The sequence below is a fragment of the Hylaeus volcanicus genome, chromosome 2 (assembly GCF_026283585.1).
Source record: "Hylaeus volcanicus isolate JK05 chromosome 2, UHH_iyHylVolc1.0_haploid, whole genome shotgun sequence".
Lineage (NCBI taxonomy): Eukaryota > Metazoa > Arthropoda > Insecta > Hymenoptera > Colletidae > Hylaeus > Hylaeus volcanicus.
The window spans coordinates 914461-937127 of record NC_071977.1 but is presented as its reverse complement, the minus strand read 5'-3'; the positions used below and the strand labels follow the sequence as shown (position 1 = coordinate 937127).

At 45.8% G+C, this 22667-nt stretch overlaps 1 protein-coding gene across 3 annotated transcripts in view; it reads left to right on the top strand.

Annotated features, from left to right (window-relative positions):
* The window catches only part of LOC128872214 (cadherin EGF LAG seven-pass G-type receptor 1-like), a 28547-nt gene that overhangs the window by 194 nt on the left and 5686 nt on the right, over window positions 1-22667 (top strand). For 2 of the 3 annotated variants that reach the window (XM_054114668.1, XM_054114666.1), the window contains exons 2-4: window positions 165-602; window positions 2520-2717; window positions 18689-18794. In XM_054114668.1, the coding sequence (XP_053970643.1) occupies window positions 2539-2717; window positions 18689-18794 (285 nt within the window). In that variant the 5' untranslated portion in view covers window positions 165-602; window positions 2520-2538. The remainder of the gene's footprint in view (window positions 1-164; window positions 603-2519; window positions 2718-18688; window positions 18795-22667) is intronic. The other variant, XM_054114667.1, reaches the window with a different exon arrangement.

The following is a 22667-nucleotide window of genomic DNA, read 5'->3' as shown; positions in this document are numbered from 1 at the left end:
AAACAAATACACGCGACGTTGCGTGGTACGCTGATTCTATCGGTCGAAATAATAACAAACCAAATTGTGGTTATCGTTCTTGTTGTTTTCGTTATGCGGTATTTTTTTTAAGCGATATCTGTTTCTACCTCGATGAATAAACGTTTCTCGTTTCATGGTTTCAGTCTATTCACCGTACCGCGTATCGGTCGAAAAAAGATGATCGATGATCGCGAAACAGTCGTAGTCGCCTCGTGATTACCAAGGATAAACAAAAACGATCGTGCATCGCGGTCGTTTTGGTAGGGAAATCGATCGCGAGTCTGACTAGTGTCAGAGTTCGTGGGCGACGGTGACGGCGACGGCGACGGCGAGCACATTGTCGACAGAATGTTGGTGTGGAGTTGCATGCAAGAAACAAGAAACGACGAGGACGGTTGCTACTTTTTCTACAAGGGCGCGATTTAATTTTTTGATTTAAGAATACGCGATCGCCTTTGCCCACCCTGAGCACGTGTCCATCGACACGTGGTTCCAAAGAAGATGTGATACGCTGTTTATGCTATTCTAGCGTGACTTTGTCCGCTAATTTTTTGAAAATTCAGCGTTCCCTGCTTCGTAAGGTAAGCCTTTTAATCGTTATTTGTTTAATCGTAAGTTTCTTTTCGAGTGGAATGTTTTGCGTATTAGAAATAATAACAGGTAGCGATGGCTGCTTCTGGTAACGTACTCGCCAACGGAGAATATACTTAACCGTTAACAGAAATTTCAAAATTAGACGTAATTGGGATCGAAATATTTCAAATCGATCGTGCGTTTGCTGAAATTCCAACAAAGCGTAACCAGCAAACGTACCATAGTTTCCCATTTCGATTGTAGTTAATTCGTACGAAAATAACTTGGGGCGGCGTAGTTTACAACCTGAAATGATCACGATCCGAGTATTAGCCAAGTATTAGTCATTAACGGGGCGAAAACGAAAAGAGTGTGCATCGACATCGGGAGTTTATTTGTAAACGGCAACGATCATTCTTGTGAATCGAGCTGGAAACCAAGGCGATAAGGTCACTACATTTAACGAGTGCCGAATCCATGCGGAAAACCAGATAGAAAAATATACGACAGGGCACAGCTCGTCGATCGTTGGACTCATTTGCTAGCGACGCGATGTTTCGAAAAAGAAAATAACCGTTGGTGGTCGGTCGTCGAGTATAACTCGTGACTAGTGGCTCGTAGCATAGCTACCACCACAAAGAATAATTACTCGCGGAACATTAGAGATCGAAAAAAGATTCTTTTATTTTTTCGAATCAAAGTAGACGGTCAATATTGTAAAGTCTACCTCTTGGTTACTCGTGTAAATGACGTCACGATTAGCTGTAGAGTTTGCTTACCGCTTATGGCGATTACGCGATAACAAGATACGAATGTACCCCATTAGTCGGAAATTTCGTAGGGGGAGGTCGCAGTTTGCGGTTGGTAGTGTCGGGCGCCATTTTGATTCGACTCTTTGCAGGAAATTAGCTGGCCTGTTTCAATTTGACCTTCCCGTGATACGCAAGACTCGGTTGCAAATGAAATTTTCTCTGCCACGGCGAAAAGAATATTAATCTCGTTCTCGTTTGATTTCAAGCTATTTTACGTTCGATTATCGGACAATTACTATAGACTGCTAAATGACATGTACGGAATAGCGTGTACATAAACGTAATACAGGGTGTCCCATAAATGTTGGAGGTCCTTGAAAAGGGTGGTTCAGGGGATGATTTGAAACAACTTTTTCCTTAGCGAAATTGTTGTCCGAGGCTTCGTTGAGGAGATATTAACGGAAAACACTGACCAATCAGAGCGCGCGTATACTGTTGGAGCAACCGCGATAGCGAAGGCTACGCGCTAGGTAGCCGCTCTCGTACGCGAACAAGTGACTCGACGTGCATCGAAGGATATTGACGCGGCCGCTCAGCGCGTAGCCTTCGCTACCGCGGCCGCTCCAACGGTAACCGCGCGCTCTGATTGGTCGGGTTTTTTTTATTAATATCTACTTAACGAAGCCTCATCCGACATTTTTGCAAAGGAAAAAGTTGTTTCAAATCACCTCCCGAACCACCCCTTTCAAGGACCTCCAACATTTTTGGGACACCCTGTATAATATTATTGAAAACGAAATAAACAAACGTAATAAAAATCTGTCGACTCGCGACTCCGATAATTGTCCGGCATTCGCGCGTCAAATGTAACACGAGTAACGATTTACGGACGCGATAACATATAATATCCAGGCTCGTAAATCTTAATTGGCGTTTCGCGAACCCTTCGCTTTCCATAGAAACCATAAATCAAAGCTCCCCGTGTCGCGTGGGTAGATTATATCAGTGAGTTAGAGTCCGAATAATCGAATAAAGACGTTTGATTTCTACCTGGTTCTCGTGCAATTTTCTCGATCGCGCGACGAAATACAAATGGTGATAATTATTTGTTGGACGATTCAAACGAAACGGTTTTACGACGATTATATTTATAGAGTTCGCTTGTGATCGTAGATGCGAGTGTAACGAAGAAATGGAGACACTTTACACGGGAGCGATCCACGGATTCCCTCGATCGAACGGCGATCTCGTTAACGGAGTTCCAACGGGAATCGCAAGCTCGTTCGATCAGGATGGCGTTTTGAGTCTCATCGTCGTTCTGGGCGGAAGCTTATCCCTCGTTGCGCTAGTCTTCGCCTTCATTACCTACAGGTAAGTCGAGACAAGTCAATTACGTTCCGTAATAAACTATCGTGCAGGCGGAGCGGAGCGGAACGGAACGGAACGGAACGGAACGGAGAGATGGATATTCGTTCGAAACAGTTTTAAGGTTCGCGGATAAAACACTCGATATTCTCCTTTTCCTATTAATTGGCTCGTATTTATACACGCAAACCGAACCGACCAGGCTCGACGAATGGCCGGTTAATTGCTGGTCCAACGTTCGACGGCAATCGATCTTGTTCGGTGTGATCGCTCTCGTTCGTTTCTATTTACCTGAGTTTCGTCGTCGATCCACGTACGTCTAACGAAAATTCGTTAAATAACCTGTACGAATCGATTGCGCGCAATTTGGCGAACCGTGCTAAACGGCTAAATCGCACATCGCTATCGGACCTGGAATTTCTTGTCTCTCGAAATGGATCGCCGAATCTATCGGATCGTATGGAATTTAATATCTAACATTCAGCCTTTGGAAAGGGAAAACGAGGCTCGGATAGGGCATCGATCCAACGTTCACCGCTTTAATTTCCAATTAAATTCGACGTATCGAAATTTCATCGATTGCATTACGTTCCACTTTATCTATTTTCGTTTCCCACCGTTCGCTATCGGACATCTATGATTCAACACCGATGATATCTAGAGTAGAGAAGGCGGGATTAGGCGATTCAGCTTTCTTCGAATACAGAGTTACAGAGTCTCGCCGGTACTCCGCGATAAGGATATAGAAACGGATTGAAACTTTATGTACTCTACGCCGGAAATTGGAGGGAAATGGAAAAGCGCGCGGCATTCGCTTTTCTGGCCCGACGCTGACCATCGTTATTCTCAGGCTCCCTGGGTCGAAATAGAAATTCTACGAGACCTCGATTATCGCGAACACTATAATTTTCGACGCGTAATCGATACGTCTAAGGAGAGGTTCAACTGTTGGCAAACGAAAGAGGACGCATGTGTACGGTTGTTATCTAGGTACGTATCTAAGTACATACATCGAGTTCGTCCTTAATTCATTTACGGATGGCTACGATAATAAAACCATCTTTCCTCTGTTTGTGTTCCTACTTGGATCCATCGTTTCTCGCGTTCTATAAATTTCGAGTCCTTTTTGAAATAACACCGATCTCTTTTCTTTTCAAGTATAAGCGATCACCATCAGTGTACAAGAAATTTGAGAAATTGAAACGTTATCATAAATCTGCTTGCAGAGTAAAATAAAATACGGTGTCACAAGTTAGGTGGAACAGAGTTGATATTTCCGATTCGAGACGCTTCGCTAAACATCGGATCGATTCGCGGTGAGCCGCGTTATCGCAATCGATTCGCGACTGTTTAGGTGAGCAGATTCGGAGTGATCGTAATGTATCAATCGCAATTAGCGGCGAACAATTCCGAGTGTAACGCGTGACGAGAAAGGTACACGCTACACAGGCGCGCGCACGCACACGCAAGTGGTACGCAACGAGGGGAGAAATCGACAGAGGCAAATGTTTTACCGTATTAAATGTGAAAAATTGAAAATTGAGAAACATGGAACTCAGTTATTTATCGTCGCGATTCCGATACCGCGATCGTTCTCGAGCAGTCGAACAAAAATGAATACTTTAAATACGTTCGGGGTCCTACGAATTTCACGTGTAAATTTTATCGAGGTTTTCGCGTGGAATAAATCGAACATCGGAACAAACGTGAGACGGTTACTCCGTTGCTCGCCAATTTGAACGCAAAGAGATATTCGACAAGCGTGAGTAATGGATATACATAGATGGTAACTTTCCGCGCGTCTACGGCAATCTATCACGAATAATATAATTAACTAATGGCACGATCAAGCGCTCGGCTGAAATTTCTGGAAACTGACGAAACTTCTTATCGTTCGCAAAGTGTCTCGGGGAAAGTTTGAGCTCGAGAGGAACGCGATCGGGTTATAGGGTTAACCCCTCCGGATCCCGTGTACATCGGAACGTATGCACTTTATTTCGTATACGGATTGTCACGCTTACGCGCTAAAACGTTCGTTGCACGGTACACGGGGTATTTCGTAATGAAAAATGTCGGCGTTAATCAAGAGAGACACGTCGCGTAGCATCGGTCGGATTAGAGGTCGTCGCAGATGATGGCTGTCCACTGTCCAGGGGTGTCGGGTGTATTAAAGCAACGTTAATTTACAGTCGATGTCATTCGATTCCTATTACTCACGCTTCCTCCCGTGCATAATCGCGATTGGACGGACAAGGCTGATAATCCGTCAAATTTCCAACCGAGCGGCCACATAATTCATACCGGCCACATTATTCCGCGTGACCGGCTGCAATCCCCTCGATCGTCCGTTCGGTTGCCACATTCAACGCGAGAGAACGTTCATTCCCTTCTGTTTGCTCACGTCGAGCCGAACCGAGCCAAGATGCAAAAATCACATACGCACCGAAACGGTCACTCGAGATCCTCGTTAATCTGGAACGGGACGATTAATTAATATTTCGTGTGTCGGTAAGCGCGATCTTTTCGAAGAAAAATGGAAAGCGCGGCTCGTCGATCGAAAGATCAACCCGCACGTACGCGGAACTTCAATTTTCTCCAAACGATAAAAAAATACTCGGCGCAGGTTTATGGAAAGCGGGGATCAAGTCTGGATTGCCTTAGGATTACGTTTCAATTAGTCGAGCGTGTCGGAGACAAGACTCGCGTAGGATGTGGGTCGCGTCGGTTGGATTATTATAAAACCCAAAGAAAAAGCGTTCCGGTGTGTTACCTGAAAAACTTGACACGAGAACAAAAAGAGAGGCCGAGTCAAGAGTGTACTTTATCACGCTGCAAATGTCATGGAAATCTGGAACGTGGTCCGCGAAGGAGCGGTGTAAAAAGAAGTCGTCGTCGGTTAAGTCCTTCATCCTCGGGATCGCCAGCGTTGCTTTTCTTCTCTTCGTTCGAGTAGCTGTTTCTTTTTAACTCGCCTAGGCGAACTTACTGCTCGAGTTTTCGCCGGACCGCCATTTATTTCGAATAAGTTGCGCGCAAAATGGTTCCGGACTAGCGTACCGACCCTTCGAGTTAGCCTTGTGCGCGGTTCGTTGGGAACCGATACTTTAATTGGAAGTATCTTCAGCTATCGAACGCGTTGGCTCGCGCAACCTAACGCGATATCGAGCGAATCGCATTATGTCGAATAAAGAAATTACGTTCAACGATATCCACGATAGAGCGAAACGAGAGAGTGGCCGGCAATTAAGTGCATTCTGCAGCGTGCCAGCTGGCTGCGAAGGGGTAAATAATGCGAGGGTCGTTTAACTTGATTTTCCCGTTATCCTTAACCAGGTTAAAGTCGCTGTGACGTCCTATGGTCCGGCCAATGTCGTTACGTTCCCGTTACATCCGATAGATATCGGTCGCCTGACTTTCGGAAAATTCAATTTCTTTGATCTAACGATAAGTACGTTTACCGGAGTCTGATACGAGTATAACGCCACGGCAAAATGAACATCCTGTAAGCTATGCTCGAAACGATAACATTCCGAGTAAATACTAGGATCTACCGTGGCACGAATTCGTCGCGGGATCGATCATCTCGATATCCGTAAAGGAAGTCGAGCGATGGTTGTCTGCACGCGAATAGACGATTAGGTACACATTTGCCAGCTATGTCCTGTTAATTACTATTCCTTGCCTCGAGAGGAGTTTCTCGATGCAAGCTGTCGACGTTGGTGGAAGACCAGGCGAGGAAATCACCGAATCGAATCAACGGACAACTGGCAAGCTTACGATAAAACGAATCTTTACTGGCCGAGTCGAATATCGCTACAGCTAAAACGGACAGTCGTTCAACCCTGTTTCTTCGAGAAGCAAGCGATGTAACGAATTCCTCATCGGGAAACGAGAATGTCCGTATTACGAAGCTGCGGAATTGTACGATATTATCGTAAGGCAAAGATTAGGAATTATGGCGTTCATTTCTTTTTTTCTCAGCGAGCGTAACGGGGACAAAGTAAATTTCAGTTTTAACCGTAGAGTTTCTCGACGCGTCTTACCTTGCGCTCGCGGCAGAGAAACGCGACCGAGAGCGAAAAGGGAATGATAACTCCGCGACTCCATTGTACATACCTCCGAGACGAGAGGCGGAGAATTTCAGCGGTGAATCGCTTTAGAGACAGCGCGAGCTACTTGGAATTATGAACGCGAAATGCGTTCGCGTTTTAATTGGATACAATAAGTTATGCTCTCGGTGTGCGTTTTAGTTCGACGTTCTCGATATTATTTCTAGTCGCGTTTAAGACCGCGAGAAGACTACGTTACGGATGTCGACATTTATTTGGCGATTTTCGACTTTGTTATTTTACCGAGTATTTACTCGATACGGGTAATTACATTCGCACGGAAGACAAGGTCGAGAGTCTGTTTTCGCGTAATGATAGCGCACCGGAAACTCGAAATACGCATGCCGTATAATTCACCGACAACTTCTATCTCGACTTAAGTTAATTAATTTAACGGTGCTCGTTTCGCATAGGTCAGCACGCCCCCAAAGGAGACATTCGCTGCCGACAATCAGAGAAATCTCCAGGAATTTGCGGATAGGTCGCAAATGAATCCCGCATCGGCGGATTTCTGACCAGAATTTCGGTTCCTTTAATCGAGTTGCTTAAATTGCTTTCGGGAGGACGATATCGGTTTACCGTTTCACAAAAAATGAGACGGTACCTCGAAACGTCATAATTTCGATTCGGTGGAATTGGTCCGTTACGTATTCCCGATTTCAAGATCCATCGCTAACCGCGGTGGTAGCACGAGAGAAAATTGGCTCTGCGGTTCTAGCTACCTACCATCTCGCATCGAAACAAAACGTGCGAGTTAGCCCCGTCGGCGTCGCGAGGTTAAAAGCCAATCTCGCGCGGCCGTACTCGAAGAGCGAAGAGCAATAACAGAGCTGTCCGAAAAGTTCCTTTGAATCACCGTTCTTGGATGCGGCCTTTCGTTCTTTCTTTTCTTAAAACCCTAATTCTCTTGGTGGTCGTTGGGTCTCGGTGCACTTTCCTTGCTTCCGTGTGAAGCCGCGCCGAGTAAAGAAGAGAGTAATGGCTTTAAAAACCTCGAGAGGAAAAATCGTGGTTCTCGGCTATCTTTGCCCGTTGCCGCGTCGGCGACGCCGACGTCGCGATTTTTGTTCCCGAATAAAGTAAGAGGCTTACCGGAAAGAGCTAGCTCCGTTCAATCATGCGCGCGGTATCCTAACGATCTTCTCGAAACCGTGGAGATTGAATGTTTAAGGACCTAATATTCCCTCGACGAGTTTCCTCTCGAATACTAACGTTGTAATTATTTGTATCAGCCGTACGCAACACGAACGCTCTTCGTTACGTTTGCGAAGAGGCTGTATGTACGTTAAATATTTGCTAACAAAACTTACCACGTACGATAAGTACCTTACCGCTGTACTTCTCGTTAAGTAAACAGAATCCTTTATTCAGGAAGTTTCTTGGCTCGAACAACTCGGATGTACCTGCGCCAAATCTCGGATCTAATCCCGGTTTTGCTCGAGCGAAATCCAGGTCTTTGGTAGATCGTTCCGTTGACACGTTTGGATTTTTCTTATCCGCGTGACAAACTTTCGTTTTACGCGAGACTCGTTATTTCGACGGATCACGGGTCGGTTCTATCGATATTTATGACGGACGATAAAAGAGGTTGGTTACTCGTTGGCGACAAAGAACGATTGTTACATTTCTTGGAAGATGGATTATTTCCTTTTGTTTCTGTTATTTTTATACTCGATAAAACTGTTCCATCTTCAACAGAAACCCGCTTCGATCAAAATCTCTCGCGAGCATCCGAGGAAAAATGGTACGATAAGCAGAGTTATATCCGACAAGCGATCCTTTTCAGGATATAACGTACCGGAGAACCCAAAGATATTTGCCGCAATGTTCCTACGAAGAATGTTTCCATCCTTTGGTTGACTTTTCTACAAGAAGAAGGGTGTCTGTCGCTCGAGTCCTCGTTCGTTTGCCATTCGCAAACTGTCCCTACGCATCGTCGTTCTTCCGATGAACGGAGAGTTCTGTCGTCGACTCGAAATCCACTTTGCCTTCTTGTTATTGTTTTCCCCCTCGCGTTGACGCATTTATGGGTCGCCTGATCGTATCTCGACTCGGAAAACCATCCGAGTGGAGAGGAGATCGAGTCGAAAATTTCACGCGAAAATGGTTAAAAGCAGTCGTCGATGAGTAACATTGAAAGTATCGAGCGAGCGAACGCGTGTTCCGCGATACTGTCATCTTTACGCTTGCATTTTATTTCGCTGAATAGACTTATTAACGCGAATTAAGGAAGCTCCGATCGGTTTATCGTGTACTCGGGATTAGCGAACAAATTAATCTAACGCGGTTTGCTTTCGTTAGTCGGCGGGTATGTATCGTCGAGCGGACACGCTTCTCGCGACACCGGAATTTCGTGGTTCGCGGCCGCGTTTGATTACGTTTGACGCGTTCCGTCGCATCAAATGCCAACTCGGCTGAAATTTCCAAGAGTTTCCGAAAGATTCGCCGCATAACAGACACCGTTCGAATAAACGGATTCGAGACAGGTTCGTACGCTCGCGGAAAACAATTTCTCGGTGTCAGAGGTTTACCAAATAACCCGCCGTACGAAACAACCGCGACAATTTTTGCGCCATTTTTTCACGAATTTTACGAAATTCAAAAGCGTTGATAACCTTTAAAAACGACGAGCTGGTTCGTTCCGACGGCGCGGCGTCACCCACCACCTACCCATAAGCGGCTTACGAGCCCTTTTCCTATCCTGTTTCAGTCTTCCTTCAGAATCCACCCTCGTCATCCTCTTAATATCCAGCCGTCTAGAATATTAGACATCATTTTAATATCGCTCGGAGAAATTGCGCGGAACGTAACGCGCTATCTAGACAGCTTTGTTCTCGGCTGCCTTCCATTCTCCCGGTATTAGACGGTGCTCGACTTAAACGTAACCTCGCGTACGAAACATTTTTCGTAGGGTGTTTCGAGTAGAAACGAAGAAAGAGGGAAGACGAGAACAGAAACGTCGTGCTCGATTCGAGAGATGAAACGCTGCGCGGCGCAAATCGAAAAGGAAAAGCAGGGAGTGGGATAGGAAAAAAAATGGAATTTCGACGTCGCTCGATAAGCTGTCAGAGGGTTGATGGATCGGGCAAACGCGGCGAAAGCGGGACAACCGGTGGTGTCGCTCGTAAAGAGCTCCCGAAGGAACGTTGACAGTCGGTTTCGCGATCAAATCGCGTTATTGTTCGTAGAAGCGGAACTGGTTGGGTCGGTGAAACGAAAAATAAGTCGCTAAAGGGACATTATAAGTTTGGATCCGCGGGAGATCGTCGAGACTTTTGGCGACTTTGATTTCCCGGAGGAGAACGGAACAACCAGCGATCGACTTGCCATAGATTCGACTCCCACGTTCTCTTTATCAGACTCCCATGTCGCTCCAAACCTCCTCTACTATGCTCGCTCGCTCTGACGCATCCCTTATGTACGTATACCAGTGGTTCTTAATCACTTGGAGGTCGTTACCATTGTCACGTCGGACTCGATTCCTCGCAGGCATTTATCGCGATCAGACGACGAATCGATCGATTATTTGGCTCGATTGAATTCGAATAGTTTGACCTGCTAGCCGACGATCGAGCGTTCGTTCGTTTGCCCTGGAAGAATCGCCACTGGGCGTAGATGGTGCCGTGGCATTATGGGGACACTTTGTACGGCTCGTAAAGTGTCTCGCGATCGAATTAGTTCTTGCGCGTCGATACTTGGATGATAACGTCCTTTGAAGGACTACTTCGGCGAGTATGGCGACGTTATCGGATTCCCTTTCGAAATATTTTTCCGGTGACGGTTTTCTTTGAAATGTAACAACGTCGAAGCTTTTCGAAGTTTCCGACGTCGACGACGGCGTCAACTTACCGTGAATATTCGCTGGTTAATAGCTCGTTTTACGCTCGCGAGTCTTCGAACGTAATAAAGTATTTTCGCTCGTTTCGTTTATTGCCACGACTTAAGAGTCCATTATCGTGTGTCTGCGAACGGGTACGTTTCTCGACGATAAGCTTTAGAATTTCACCGCGAAAATTGGCTGCATACCGGCATACGAGCGAAAATGCACGGCACGAGAGCGGCATCGCATATTCGAAATGGCATATAAGATTGCGCTCTAGCCAACCTTATGCCGTAACCGTGACACTCGTAACAAAATGATTCGAAATGCCTCGAGGCACCTCGGTGTAGTTTCCTTGGCTTTTTCTCTTCCGCGCCTCTTAAGCCCCTTTATCGCGTCCGACGCGAAAACTTGCGGCCTTTATTGGATTTGATCCAAAAGCTTTCCGTTTTCATGAATTTCGCGCCGCTCGATCCTTGAAAATGTATCGATGAAGCGAAATAAACTCGGCCGCGTCGCAGTTGTTTAGTTACTCGAATCGAATGAAAACAGAGGCCTGGATAATACGTATAATCGATACGCGTACCCAATAAATTCCTTTAACAATTTCCGTAGTCTTCGAATCGATCGTCTCCCATACTTTAGGGAATCGTACGTAAGATTTACTTTCGTTGGATTTCCCATCGAAATTGTCGCGTTTAGCTTAGGTCGGAACGATCGGAACATGGCCGCCTGATTCGAGGACACGGCTGCCGATAAACGATATTCGTTTGCATTTACATCGACCGAGTACGTACATATCTAACACTCGGCCGCTTGTCTCTCGTTTAATCTGCATAATGTCCTGCGCCTGTCTCGTGTCTACGTGTTCCTGTCGGTAACTTGGTACATCCGGCAGTTCACTATTACATCTATCACGCCGCACAATTTCCAAGTTTCATTTTCAACGAGAAGTATCGATTCGAGAAACCGTAATTTTACATCGAAGATTGCTTCGTCCTGGATTCTGGGAAAAAGAAACCAACCGAACAACGCCCGGGGTCTGTGGTATAGTAAATATTGACAACCGAAAAGAGAGTACACTATACGATCAAAGGTCAACGATACGTTATTCTCATTTTCCATCGATGGTACGCGCGCACGATAAACATCACGGGAACTAAAGTTTCGCGTGGGTTTCTCCTTGACGCGCATACCCGTGAAGTCGGGTCAGAAGCGGGTGGCAGACCTCGTCGAGAACATTTTCGAAATCCAGGGCACGATCCGCTGCAGGGTTCTCGTAAATCTGTAGAGCCTGGTCCTAGCAATTCTGCATAATTTTCAACTTTACCTTCGACCTCGTTAGATGCGCGGAATATCAAGAATCATCCATCGACTCGTCTCCAACGATCGAATACGCGTCTTTCGCGAAACATTTTACGTAAGCAGATTCAACGTAAATTTCATACGATTCCGTCACACTCTACGATCGCTACGTGTAATCCTCTATTTGTTCGCCTTTGTCGCAGCCTTTAATCGTGACATTTTATACTCCATCGTGATCGCTCCAACGACAAACGCGAAAATATCCATTCGAACGAACAAAATTTCGATACAGTGTTATATTTAATAACCGCGTGTTTTCATCGTCGCTAAATATTGCCTTTTATGCACGGTTTACGCTCAAATTTTCCGTGTTTTTCGTCGCTTTTATTTCCTTTTTATTTTCGTTTGCTATCGGCACGAATACCAGAGTTTGATAAATCCGTATCGCTATTATTATTCGAGATGTATGGAACGGTGTTTCGGTTAATTGTCGTCGAATCGAACTTATTATTCCGGCCAACCGAAAGAGACAATGGTATTTTAATTACGTTTTTGTACCTTTGCCCATCCTTTGTTCTCTCGTACGCGAAACCGGAGCTTTCATAAGTTCTCGAGAGATATTACGGCTTTCGGTTGGAAATTTTGTTCCCGTTGCCGCGTATATGAAAAAAGTTGCCATCTCGCGGCGAAGCACGCTCGACGAAGCACAATCTCGACGAATGGATTCGACCAAGAACTACCACGATCCGGAACCGTAAATCGGAGGATAGCGTCGCATCGGAGCCGTCCAAGGTTAGCAACAATTTCCGCGATTGCACGTATCGAATTCGATGCAAGATGCAAATTTCGAAAGGGGTTCCGTATCCGTTCCTCGGTAGCAGGTCGAAATGGTAACTTGGCTAAAGTTTCTCGGTCATTAACGAGAGCGGAAGAACATGGTCGTACGGCTAAGTGGGTATTTACGACACGCTCTCCGCCGAGCACGGATTTCATTTTTCACAAAATTCCCTCGTTAAAAGTCTACGCCCGACTTGGGTGCTTTTTAGGCTGGCATATTTTAACTCCGTTTAACGATTACCTAGCCACGTACGAAAACGCGCTTCTTCTTTGCAGAAATTAACGTGAAATAAGCTTGGAAGAAAATTAATTGGTTCGCGATAGCTTTGAAATTCCATAAGCGTCGCGCAATTTTCTTTTTTCCCTGGAATTCTTTACACGGTTTTACACGGTTCCGTAAAAACACTCGTAACTTGTTTTCGAAGAGGCTATCCATACGTGTCTTCGCTCCTTGGTTTCCTCCCCTTGCCCGTGTAGGTCTGACGTCGTATAAAAGTTTTACGAGAGTCGTTGCAGAGAACGAACGATGAAAACGCGAGCGATGGTACTCGCTGGAATAATTTTCGTTCGTGTACATCCGACGAATGAAAATTTCTAAAGCACCCCGTTATCAAACATTCCTTGTTGTTGTAAACGTTTAAAGAATACAAGTGTTGCGCGCGTCCATGTGTGTTAGGTAGGCATGTATGCGAAAACGCGATTACGAGTGACTATCCTCGATCGATCGGAACTTCCCCTAAGATTTTACTGGTATGCTCTCTCGAAAGCACTCGATATCTGGCCCCATTCGGGTGAATTGTTAAGCCGACTGGTTCCTGACCTAATTAATCGTAGATCCTTCCTCTATCGCAGACTTTCGTCGTTGCGCGACGCCGACGCGACGCCGACGCGACGGTTCGACGATCCCTAAACAAATTACCTTTCGGCATTATCGCCGAATTATCCGATTCGAAGTTCGGATACCGCGAAAAAAAATCCACGAAAAAATGATTCCATTCGTAAAACGTTCCTCAATTGTTACGCGAATCGGAACAATATGGGTCATTCGCGACTGGCTCTTATCCTGCGATACAAATAAATGCTCGCAATTTCCTCGTCGTTGTCTGTCATCCGCAGTATTTCAACAAATGTGCAAATGTAATTCCGAGTTCTATTCGGACGTATAGTCGTAAACGGCGAATAATCCGCGTAGATGTGTAACTTTCATTCGCGCAATCTGGAAGAGCTAGCTACTTCCGAAATCTTGAAACATCGATTGATCCAAAGGATGGTTTTCTTTCGTCGACGAAGGAAACTGACTTTCCCCAATGAGACCGTCCGATTATTGGCAATTTCGTGGAACGAAAGGCTCGTTAGCGCAACGAGCCTCGCAATATTGCCCGAGAATGATATAGCTCGATCTCGATCGTCTAGCTGGTGCGATCTACCGCCGTTCCTGGCTGTAAGGAATTGCAACTGCGTTCGTGCACAGACCAAGCAACCAACGTGCTTCAACTTCCCGAGAAGCTTTTAAGTTCGAGACACGCAGTTCCGTTTGTACTCGCGTCGGCGTCCGGGGGGCTATCTGGCAAACGTTTCACCGATTAGCACGGCCGATCGAGTACGACGGAGTTGTTCGACGTTGGAACGCTGTTAGGATAACTCGTTAATTTCTCTTCCTAAAGGATAACCACCTGTTATTCGTTAGCTACGCAACGATACTTTTCTTAAAAATAGGGCAACTTGGAGTTTGACTCGCAATCGCAAAAAATGACGCGAATTTTAAATCGAAATTTGAAGACCGCGCGCGGCGGACAACTTGAAGGAGAGATGTATCGGATAGGAAAAGTTTGCCTCAACCAGCTTTTAAGGTGTGTCGGAATAAGTTAATCGAGTCGTAAGGAATTAAAAGCCGCCGGCTTACGACAACGGGGAGGAAAGTTTAAACGCGAGAGTTGGAAAGTCTCCGCGCTTTTTATCCAACGACTTTGTCAATTCGCCTCGAATTCGAGATCTTCTCGAACCGTTGCTTTCGCGCGCGCGTTCAACGATAGTCGACAAAGTTACCGAGAGAAAGAGAACTGTTTATCCGGGAAAAAATGTTTGATCGTATAAAATATAGAGAATTTCGATGATATCGTTCGGAATTTCATACTCGATACGTCCGAAGGAAATACGGGAATATGTTTTCGGTGCCGATAGGAATCGGATTTTCGACGAATTTAATACCGCGATAAAGAATAACTCGACGAGTTTTCGATCGGCGTGGGTTTTTATGGGCCGGGAGTAAGCTGTGCCTGCTCGAAAAGCTGTCCGTTTCGACGTACGTCGAACATTTTCAACCTCGATGGCTATCCAACCGTGGACTTGCAATATCCGCCGAGGAAGGAATCGAACGCAGAAAATATAAGAGAAAACCGCGATCTTGTAGGAATGCCGCTATCGTTCTCGTTTCTTCGCTTCTACGTAGATCGACTGTATTAAAATCGCTGTCGAGACCGCGCGCTAACAATAAGTTCGCGGTATTCCTCTATCGCTCCGATATTATTTCTATCCCGTAAACGTTGTGTCGCAATTGGTTTCAATTGTCCTTTAACGAAAGCAACACAACCGATGGAAGCCTTGATTGAACAAATTAATTAGTTTCCCACTCGTCGAATTCTTTTTGTTGGTGTTAATCACCGTGAAAGGTATCCTCGATGAATGTATGGATGCGAACTGAAAGGCAGAACAGCATTGAACGCGACTGGATTGTCCGAACGAACGACGACTCTTCCGTCTTGATAAAAGAACGGTCGCGTCGGCGTCGTGGCCCAGATTTTGAAGAAATCGTAATTGCAGTCGGCTTTTCACGGATATATTCTTTCACGAAAAATGCCAGTTTTTCTTCGTCGTACATTTTCTTTTCAACTCGGTGCCCACGGCCTCGAGCGAGTATCGTTTCGCCAAAGAGTTTGCTTATCGCTCCGGAAGCGGTGTTAACGAGACAGCGAAATTAATACCCTTTTGAAACGCGACAATAACGTTGCGCGCTCCAAGCTTATACGTATCGCAACAGCCCTTCTTCCATTCTTTCTGGTCGTCGTTTCAATGGGATGAAATTTCAAAGAAGCCTCCAGAATTTTCGCTAACGAACCTGAACGCGAAATACAAACGAAAAATACTCGCGGACGAAGCGCGGTAACTTTTGGAAACTCAACAACGTTTCAAACTTGCGAACATTTGCGTAGTCCTCGTAACGTAATTATTTGTTGTTACGGCAGTACTCGAAAGGGCGACGACATCTTTCACAACGATAACGCAACCTTGAGAAATCGCGTCGATCCGCGGGATTCGAGAGCGCGATATACATAGATTTAAACGCACGGTATTTCAACGAAAGAGTTTTCAACGCGAACGAATCTACCGTTGTCAGCGAGAGCTTCCTCTAAGAGCGTTTGTATACGATACGCAACAAAAGATTCGCAAATCTTTTATCCACTCTGGTTTATTCTCCCATCGGAGCACCGGTATCGTTTGTCTGCAAGCCTTTTCCCGAGCGTACTCCTTTCGCGAGGAATAACGATCGCGACGCAGTTCGCAACGGAGGTTACGTTCACTTCCACCGAAAAGTAATCTTACTAGGCAAAGCTTAAATGTTACGTACGTTGTATTATATTTTGATCACGCTACCAACAAAAATCCTGCGAATAGCAGCTTCAATTCTTCACCGAATAGCTATAAACTGGGTTGAAATCGAATTAAACGTCGCGGCGTGAAAAGATTTATGGATGCAGGGAAATGCACTTTATTGAAAAACGACTTACGCGAACTTAAATCGTTATCGCAGCGGCGCTTCCATTGTAAGCGACATTTCCTGCCACGCGATTCACAATTTTCACGGTTCACAATTTTCACGGTTCACAAGAGTCCAAGTAAGTTTTCTAGTTTAACGCCGCGATCGTCGGTTCGTTTTGTCGAGCTTGCATTTCCAGGCTACAAGAAATAATCCGATTTTAGAGGATCGAGCAATGGAAGTTCCGAGACGATTCGGTGAGACACGCTTCGTCCTCGGTCTCGGTTTATCGAGATTTTAGCCCGCACGCAGCTTTCGATTAACAAAAAATTGCGCAACAATGGACAGGAAACAATAAATCGAAAGTGGAAGCGGTAGAGTGGCTATCGAGGATCCCTGGAAGGGGGCGTACTCCATAAGTATCGCGATTGGTCGCTTCGGTTCAAGTTTCAAAGGTCCTCGAGAAGACGCGATTCATAAATCTTCAACGATCGATCGATCTTCGTCTGGCTCTTTTTCGCCAGCGACGTTTCGAGGCTCGAGGGACGGTTAAAAAGCTTGTCGTCTAGATGAATAGTCTGGGTGGAAGAAGAAACGAAATTCAGAGACGGAGCGTTGCTCGATCGACGCTCAAGACGGTGGTCGATAGGTCGAGACTCGCCGACTTTTTCGCTTACCAACGTCGACCGGGAGCTTAATCACCGCGACGTCTTTACGCACTCTTGGAATTAACGTAGTCTTCGTTTTTCGATTGGAACGACTCGAAGAGATTTCTCTGAACTTTTCAAGAGTAAAGAAAGAGGAATTTCGTTGTAATTATTTTAAGTAAACGAGTCCGATACCGTCCTCCGTTTCTCTTACGATCGATAGCGTGCGATTGCTCGAGAAATTTTTTGTTCGACCACTTTCGTTCCAGTCCTTTTTTAGAATTTATCTCGAAAGGACAAACAAAAGAAGCTGCGAGATAATCCTTTTCCAGGGTTTCGCGCGTCGTTCCTTTACCCAGTGACGGAACTACCACGGAAACTTTGGTCGAATGAATTATTCACGAGTCGAACGAGAAATCGCCGATGGGCTTTTAGGGGGGTCAACCCCTCGAACGGGACGAAATTTAAAGGTTCCCGCGAGCGTAAACGCTGTCTCAAACTTTGATATTTTTTGCAACGACGATCGAGGCACCTTCAAAGTTTTCGTAAACGTTTCGTCTCGCCTACGCAGATTTTTACGAACGATTGACTTGCAAGCCTGCAATCATTCGCTGCTGCATGTCGTAACGTATAGTTGGTACTTGTTTCTTTGTACACTTTATTTTTCGGTATTCCCCACAGAAAGAAATCTAGATGTGTCAAGTTGCAAAAGCGAAGGTGCAACGATGCTCTCCGAACGCCGCAGAGAGCATCCAGTTTGTCTGGCGAATGGTAAATTTCCCCGCCAAGTCGATCCTCTGGCAGTTTTCTTTCCGGTACGTTATTTCGAGCACGGTCTGATCGCGAAATCCGGCTACGTACGGCAGTCGCTAGGAATATCGACAAGTCTGCTACCCAATTCGAATTCCACGCAGGATATGACTTCCGTATCGAAGGAATTTTAATAAAGAACGTGTACGGATCGCTGCTTGCGGACGAACGTGTGATCCACTCTTCCAACAAACGCGTTGCCGTTATTGGAATAAAAAATAGTTCCGCCTGTGCGTAATGTCGTTCCACGACAATCTTGCTCGTTGAACGAAACTCGAACGAATTCCAGATCGCTGACGATGCGTTCGTTTTGGTCGAAATTTGAATAAGTAACATCGGTCGTTAACCATCGATCGGTCGAACCAGACGTTTCGATTGTTCGTTTGCCTCGCGTATATGTAGCTTTACCACCGATGTGGGAAACCGGTCTTTCGTAAAATACGTAAAGTATCGCATTGGCCGTCTGCCACGATCGCGTCGTACTGGAGAAACAAACAGAAAACGCAACGGGAACAGTTTCACCTTGACCAAGCTCGATTATCTCGTTTGATTTATGAATTATTCACACTCGACGAATTACACGCGGGGGAGTCGTTTTATCTGCATAAAACGGTTACGCTGCAACGCGAATTTTCTACTTCTTTCTCGGTTGATGTTTTCTGTGGTCGAAAGTCGGAATTCTCGTTATGTTCCAGTCTGTTTTCGGACTTGCGGAGCCTGGCAGGAACGACCCTTATGAATCTCTTGTCGGCCCTCTTCATGGTTCAACTGCTCTTCATCGTTGGAGTGGGTGGCGTTCAGGTAAGTTTCGATAGCTTTTACCTACTCGAAAATCCTATTACAAGGAAAACGGAAAAGTTGATTTATTCATTTGTTATTTTTGATTCTTGACACCGTATACATTTTTAATTCTTAGTTCCATCTCTATTTTACTTAAAATCTCTTTGATCGAGTTTTCGGGATTCGAGCACCTGTTAACCACCTTCGAGACGAGAGAGTGTCCTTACCCTGTGAGTTTTTAAGAACTCGGTTCCAAGGTTTTACACGGAAAATGCGGGTTAATTGGGGTGGATTTATCGATCGCAAAAAGCGTGGATGCTTAGAAGCTCTTTTTTAGATAGGGCAAAAAGAAGACGCCGGAGAGCAAGTTGTCCTCTCGCGGGGATGACGTGGGAAAATTTCAAACGGATTCGGAGTTTCGCGAGCGTGCGTAGGTGGAATCGTCGCGACGCCGGAGCCCAACAAAAGCCAAGGGAATTCTATTCGTCGCGCGCTGGCTTCCAGTAGTCGCGGTGAAAACGACAGCGCAAAGGACAAGCAGATTCTGTCAGAAACAACTGGCACGCTTCTCTCTTTATCTGGCTTGAAAAAAATATATCCCCCCGTCATTAGGGTAGCCGTGTGTGCGTGCGCGCGCGTGTCGCAAAGGGTGTGGAACCGAGTATCCCGTCGACGCACCACGAAACCCGTCAGACCTTTCGAAGCGTGTATATTTCTCTCCGACGCGACGCGTCTACAGTTCTCTTTCGTTTTCCCTCGAACCTTTTCACCATTCGCTCCTAATTACTCCGCTCTGTATACACCAGACCCCGACAAATAATGTTTATCTCTCCCGGGAAACTCGAGGTTTTACCGATACGCTTCACCGTTAACGTCCGTATCGAACCTAGCTTCTGTCGCGAAAAAACCATCCCCCTCGTCTACTTGGAAGCATCGATGTAGCAAGAATAGAAAAACAGAGCAGGATAAAAACTCGTTGGTTCGTAACTCTGGGCCGAGTGGTAGCTCGAAAGAAATCGTCGTACCAGGCTACCCGACCAATTCTCATTTCATTTCGGCTTCCACTTTAATCCCGTCTAGCATACGATCGCGCCGACGAAAGAGAATTTCCTATACGATTCTTCCTTGATCGTTGGAGCTTCGAGCTCGTCACGCTTGGTTTCCGGGCGTATCCCTCGCGTATCTCTCGAAATACGGAGCAGAACCTTTGGTGGTTACAAACTTGGTTTTACTCGTAATACGAAGGATTCCCCTGGACTTACCCTGTGTCTTCCGCGGTAAGCGTTGAAACACAATATCCGTATATCATCCCTTGATACCGTTTAGAAAAGGTTCGCGGTTCGAGCTAGCTTCTGTTCGATCTGAAAGTTACGCGAGGTGAAATTAAATAGCGATCGAACGATTCGTGACATTTGAAAAAACGCGAATATTTCGATCGTACGAACGTGTTTTACGACGCGTGGTTTGTTTTATGGGAAAGAAAGGAATACTGTCTCCCGTTTGCGAGCCTCGCTACGCGTACGTAGAGCAAACTTTCCACGACCATGTGCACGCCACGTCGTGACGTCGGAGAGCACTTAGCGCGTCTCTAAGGAATTTAATGATCTCGTCTTGTGGACGTGGCCCCGACACGAAACGGTCGAGCGAAATGCGTAACTCTACAGCTCGACAAATATTTTCCACCTTGCGTTCGATACTCGAGAAAGGGTTATTTTCCCTTGGAGCGACCTTCCGTTTCGCTCCGAGCGGTTTCACAAAAATGTTCATTTTCCGAGTTGAACGCGCAACAACCGAATCCACCAACAAAGAAATTTCCAACCAAAAGCTGACCCGAATCCGACTCGAAATTAACGCAACCCCACGTAACCCGCTGAATTTTGTCCGAAGCAAACACGGAAATTACCGAGAATTGCGATTCAAACGCTTGCATGTCTATTCGAAGGAACAAAAAAATAATCAAAGCAGGTTTATCTCGAACGTTCTCGATGTTATTTCTACGAGCAACAGGAGCATCGGAATTACCTCGATCGAATCTTCGCGCAGTCTTTAGACGCTGGAAGTACGTAATTTAATAACGAACGTAACGAATTTTGCCTCTATTTCGAGAGACGAACCGCGATGGAAATCGATTACGAGAATTTAATTACGGAAACATTTTACGGCAGAATTTGTTAGTCGGTGACAACTGTAAATAAAGCGACGTACGCGAACGCGAACACTGAAACGGAAAGAGAGAAAACGAAAAACATTAATTATTCCTCGCAAAGTGAATCGCGCGACACGCTCGTATGAAATCTGAAGAGGGGTAACTGTAATTAAAGGGAATTAACTACACTCGATTCCAACAAAATAATTGACGAACGACAAGCAGTCGTTTCCATGAATTAACGAAACGGATTCACCGACGTCACGCGTGTAATTCTACACCAGCCGCGAAACATTGAAAAAAGTTACTATCGCGGTCACGCGACGTATCGTATAAATGACGTTTCATCGAATTTGGTATAAATCGAAAAGCTCCTCGAAACGAGTTGCAGGAAAATGTTGGATCGTTGGGCTAATCTCGAAGGGATGTAACATCCCCGTGGAAACTCTGACCAACGTCGATCGAATTCTCGTTGTTCTCGACGAGAAGGAAATTGAGAACGAAGCTGCTCGCCGAACTCCGGGCACCTGCAATGCAGCACGCTTCTCAACATGAAGAAACTCACCGTTTAAAATAACCTTTTCAACGGCCGAGTTCGCTCCGTGACAAACTCGTCCGATATTGTCCGCGAAAAAGCTGTAAAACGAACTTACCCTCGACGCACTGCGGTAAATCATCGGACGACTCGACGCGACGCAGATTCCACGTTACCGGACGATCGTTCTTTGTAAAAGAAACGTTTTTAACCGAGTTGGCTCTCGTCGCGAGTCAAATCGCGCATTAGTCGTTGAACATGGTTTTCAACGAAGAGGAGCGAGAAAGAAAGCATCGTAAAATATTATCGATCGCGTGGAGCCCACGGACGAATCGTTTGTAAAACCGAAGACCCCGCAACGGGGATACATAATCCGTGGAGTCGTCTAAGGAGAGCTGAAAACTTGGGTCGGAAAACATGCATTATTTACGAAGCGAACCGACCGACGCGAAACTTGCTTTACAAACGATATTTGCTTAAAGTTGTTGCGAATACACGGACCAGCATTCGCCATCTCCCTTCCCATAAAAACTCTCGAAATGGTTATCATCTCCCGTGTGTTTTCGCGGGCTAATCAGCGGAGTAAACGATGTAACTTTTTTCGTATGCCGACTTTGTTCGAACACGTACGTGTTACGATCCACGCGAGCGTTCCTCTAGATCTACCTAAAAGCTAGGGATTTCTGCCATGGTTCTACGATTTAACCTTGCGGGGCAGAACGTCGATGAAAGTTTCGAAAAAGATGTCAACCTCGATATTCGCGTGGTTCGTCGCTCAAGGTAGCACGCGGACCGAGTTATCGTCATTACCGCGCTACAGTTGCATAACTTTATTCGATGCTCGCCAAACGAACTAATCCACTTAAACGTCCCAATCACGATCCACGGCATTAACGGGATTCGAACAAACCGTGCGTTATTTGTCGAAACTGTAAGCGCATCGTGACCAAACTGCTAAAACGAACAAAGCTTCGATCGGCTTGACTTAATCGCGACTCGATCCAGGTTCGTCGGTGAATTAGCGAACACGAACGATTACGGGGCGTTCCGATGTCGCAAAATTGAATACCACGCGCAAAAAGTTAGGGGATAAAAATCGACGAAGGAAGACTGGAAGAAAGTTTCCTTCGCTGTTGTTCGTCTCGAAACGCGGAGCTTGTTCCGAATAGAGGAAGTTTCCAGAAATACGCGGCAACGTCGTTGTGGGAGCATC